At 41.5% G+C, this 3,389-nt stretch overlaps 1 protein-coding gene across 1 annotated transcript in view; it reads right to left on the bottom strand.

Moving 5' to 3' along the window:
- Positions 1-816: 816 nt before the first annotated feature.
- Positions 817-3,389, bottom strand: part of LOC116879686 (C4b-binding protein alpha chain-like) — an 8,439-nt gene continuing 5,866 nt past the window's right edge. Inside the window, exons 3-4 of the mRNA XM_032878078.1 lie at positions 1,831-2,006; positions 817-1,043 (exon numbers count right to left, since the gene is read on the bottom strand). Of these exons, the coding sequence (XP_032733969.1) occupies positions 903-1,043; positions 1,831-2,006 (317 nt within the window). The 3' untranslated portion in view covers positions 817-902. The remainder of the gene's footprint in view (positions 1,044-1,830; positions 2,007-3,389) is intronic.

Consider the following 3,389-nt stretch of genomic DNA (forward strand, 5'->3'; position numbering starts at 1 on the left):
AAAGGATATTGAGCAAAACCAAATGTAAAGAAGTAAGAAGTTGTTCTAGAGAAATACTGGTGATCAAATAGAGAAAGCAGGAGGGGCGCCTGGGTGGCTCAGTCAGTTAAGCGTCTACCTCTGGCTCAGGTCATGATTCCAGGGTCCTGGGTCTATGATTCCAGCTCCCTGTTCAGTGGGAGGCCTGCTTCTCCCTCTCCTATTCCTCCTGCTTGTGTTCTTTCTCTCACTGTCTCTTTCTTTCTGTCAAATAAATAAATAAATAAAACATTTTAAAAAGAAAAAAAAAAAGCAAGCAAGAGACTTGGAGGAAGATGTGATATTTGGCCAAGGCAGTGAGGGACAGGTAGGACATGAAGATGTGGGGTAAAGACACCTTAGACAAGGCACAAGTTTACATTTGCAAGGACTACATTCACCTTGTGATACAGTAAAATAGAAAAGGAAGTTAATTAGAGAAACATCAGGAAGTGACTGGTATAGGGCCCTAGTTTTTCATTATATAGGCATCAAAGTGAAAACAAAGACACTGGATTTTTTAAAAAAGATTTTATTTATTTATTTGACAGACAGAGATCACAAGTAGGCAGAGAGGCAGGCAGAGAGAGAGGAAGGGAAGCAGGCTTCCTAAAACACTGGATTTTTGTCATTATTTATTTCTGTCATTGGACCTCGGCCAGGACGGCAGAAGCACAGGCTAAGCGAAGGTACAAATCAACAGCTCCACAGTATCGGTGGCACTAAGGGTATCAACAGATTTTCCTAACACGGGTATTTTTTTTTTCCAATATACAGTTCTTAAGAAAGGATTAGTAGAGTTGCTAATGAGAGAAATGTACCTAATTCTCTATTTTTGTGAAGGTGGGGAGGGTGGATGTGCTGGTTTCAAAATGGTGTTCTCTTCAACTCTCACTCTTGCTCAGTTGTCCAATCTCCAGAGACAACTTATAGATCTCCAGGGCCTTTTTCACATCATCTGGGTAGGGGAGACACTGGAAGAATTTACTGCCAACTAGCACTTGCTCACAGCCCATCTGGAATTCCTACAAGACATAAAAGGATAGAGGTAGAGACCTCTCCAGCTGTGAAAGTATAGGGTGTGTTCAGGATGCCTTAGCGATGGCAGGAAAATTAGACGATCCTGCCCATCCTCAGGACTGGTGGAGGAAACCCAAAGATACTCTGTGTCAGCGGCGTGCCCAGCGCTACACCAGCACTCTTCACGTGTGGTGGATCACTGTGGAAGCAGGGAAGGAGGAAGGCTGCAGAAGACACCCATGGGGTTCCTTCAGGGGCAAGTGAAGGAACAGTTCTGATGGCTGTGCAAAAGCATAGTGCATATTGTAGAAAACACAGGGCCAGGAGCCAGGTCACCTAGGTCTAGGGAGCCCTCCTCTCTAGAGTCTTGGTTCTTCTTAGTATAAAATGAGAGAATTAGAACTCACTTTAAAGAGCTCACTAAGTGTGGGGTGCCTGGGTGGCTCAGTGGGTTAAAGCCTCTGCCTTCAGCTCAGGTCATGATCCCGGGATCCTGGGATCGAGCCCCGCATCGGGCTCTCTGCTCAGCAGGGAGCCTGCTTCCTCCTCTCTCTCTGCCTGCCTCTCTGCCTGTTTGTGATCTCTCTCTTTCTGTCAAATAAATAAATAAAATCTTAAAAAAAAAAGAAAAGAGCTCACCAAGTGCTTTGAGGATGATTTCCAACGTGATTTAAACAACTCGTGCGTGGGTCCTGATACAAGTCTGATTTCATTAATGTTGGTTGACAGGGCTCTGATACCAGCTACAATTTTTAGAACATGACAGAACATCCTGAAATGTGTGGCACTTACCCACTTACACTTGGGCACCGCTGGGAACCAGATGCCATTCTCTGAGCAGGTGATTTTTTGAGAGCCAATCACACCATAACCATCGTCACACTGGACAGTAACACTCTCAGGCTCAACATATTGGTCCTTATCCACAGACAGATCTCCATTTTTGATCTCTGGTTTCAGACACAGAGCTGTAATGAAAACGCAGTTTGGATCATGCTGTGATTCTCAGAATAAAATCTTACAAAAGTGAAGAGTCCTGAGGGGATGAGAAACACTGATAATAAATTATATTTGCATGCTGAGAGTTGTTCTCTACCTCCATTGATTGTATGATCGTAACGATAAAATTAATAACAATAATGTTATTTTACATAACTATTCCCAAGATAAAACACTATTATTTTCCCAAAGATTTTATTTATTTATTTATTTATTTATTTATTTATTTAAGGAAAGGTCGGGGTGGGGGAGGGAGAGAGAATTTCAAGCAGACTCTGCACTGATCATGGACCCTGAGACAAGGTTTGATCTCATGACACCAAGAACATGACCTGAGCTGAAACCAAGAGTTGGATGCTTAACCAACTGAGCCACCCCAGCAACCCATAAAACGCTATAATTACCTCCATTTGGCTAGAGAGAAAAATGAGGTACAGATGGTTTATGTGACTTGTCTAAGGATGTATAACTTTTAGGTGACATGATTATAATATTAACCTAAGGATTATAGTCCTAGAATCCAAGTTTTTAAAACTGCTATATTTCAAAACCTCACTCTTTCTATGATCCTAAGTATATAATTTTTATTCACATACCCTTAACGTCTTCCTGTGTTAAATGGAGTTCATGGTAGGAAATTAACCTCTTGAGTTGATAGCAACTATGATTTTAAAAAGGCACACCTAATCTTGGTGGTCAACCCTAAATCTTTTATTAGGGCAACTTCATCATGAGAAGATGAATGGTATGCATGTGACTCTAATGGAGATGTCAGAAACCTCAAGGAGGTTTGGAATTTATCCATAACTGCAGTCATTTAAAATGAAGCAGGTGCTTACTAAAATGTTGCTAAACTCTCGCTGACAGTCCCAAATTCAAGATTGCTATCTCTGTGTAGAAACAAAACCATACATATGGGCACTCAAATTGTGCCAAAGGAAGCAGTGGGAACTACAACCCATTTAGTAAGTGGTACACAATTAGTTGATTGTCCACTGGGGAAAAGCAAACATTGACCCCCACTTTCTACCATACATACAAAGGAATTTCAAGTGGGTTCGCGATATCATTGTAAAAGGTAAAGCAGTAAAGCTCTGTAAGAAACATAGGAGAACATGTTTGTTGTATTTTGTTGTTGCATAGAATACTGCCTTGCAGTAGGCAAATATTTCTTAAATAAGACAAAACAGTTTCCAACATCAAGGACAATATTAGTAATTTGAAATAAATTGGAATTTAGAACTTATGTTTGTCAAAACTAGAACACTCGGGTCGCCTGGGTGGCTCAGTGGCTTAAAGCCTCTGCCTTCGGCTCAGGTCATGATCTCAGGGTCCTGGGATCGAGCCCCACA

The sequence above is a fragment of the Lontra canadensis genome, unplaced genomic scaffold (genome assembly GCF_010015895.1).
Source record: "Lontra canadensis isolate GAN:19392208 unplaced genomic scaffold, GSC_riverotter_1.0 scaffold63, whole genome shotgun sequence".
NCBI lineage: Eukaryota > Metazoa > Chordata > Mammalia > Carnivora > Mustelidae > Lontra > Lontra canadensis.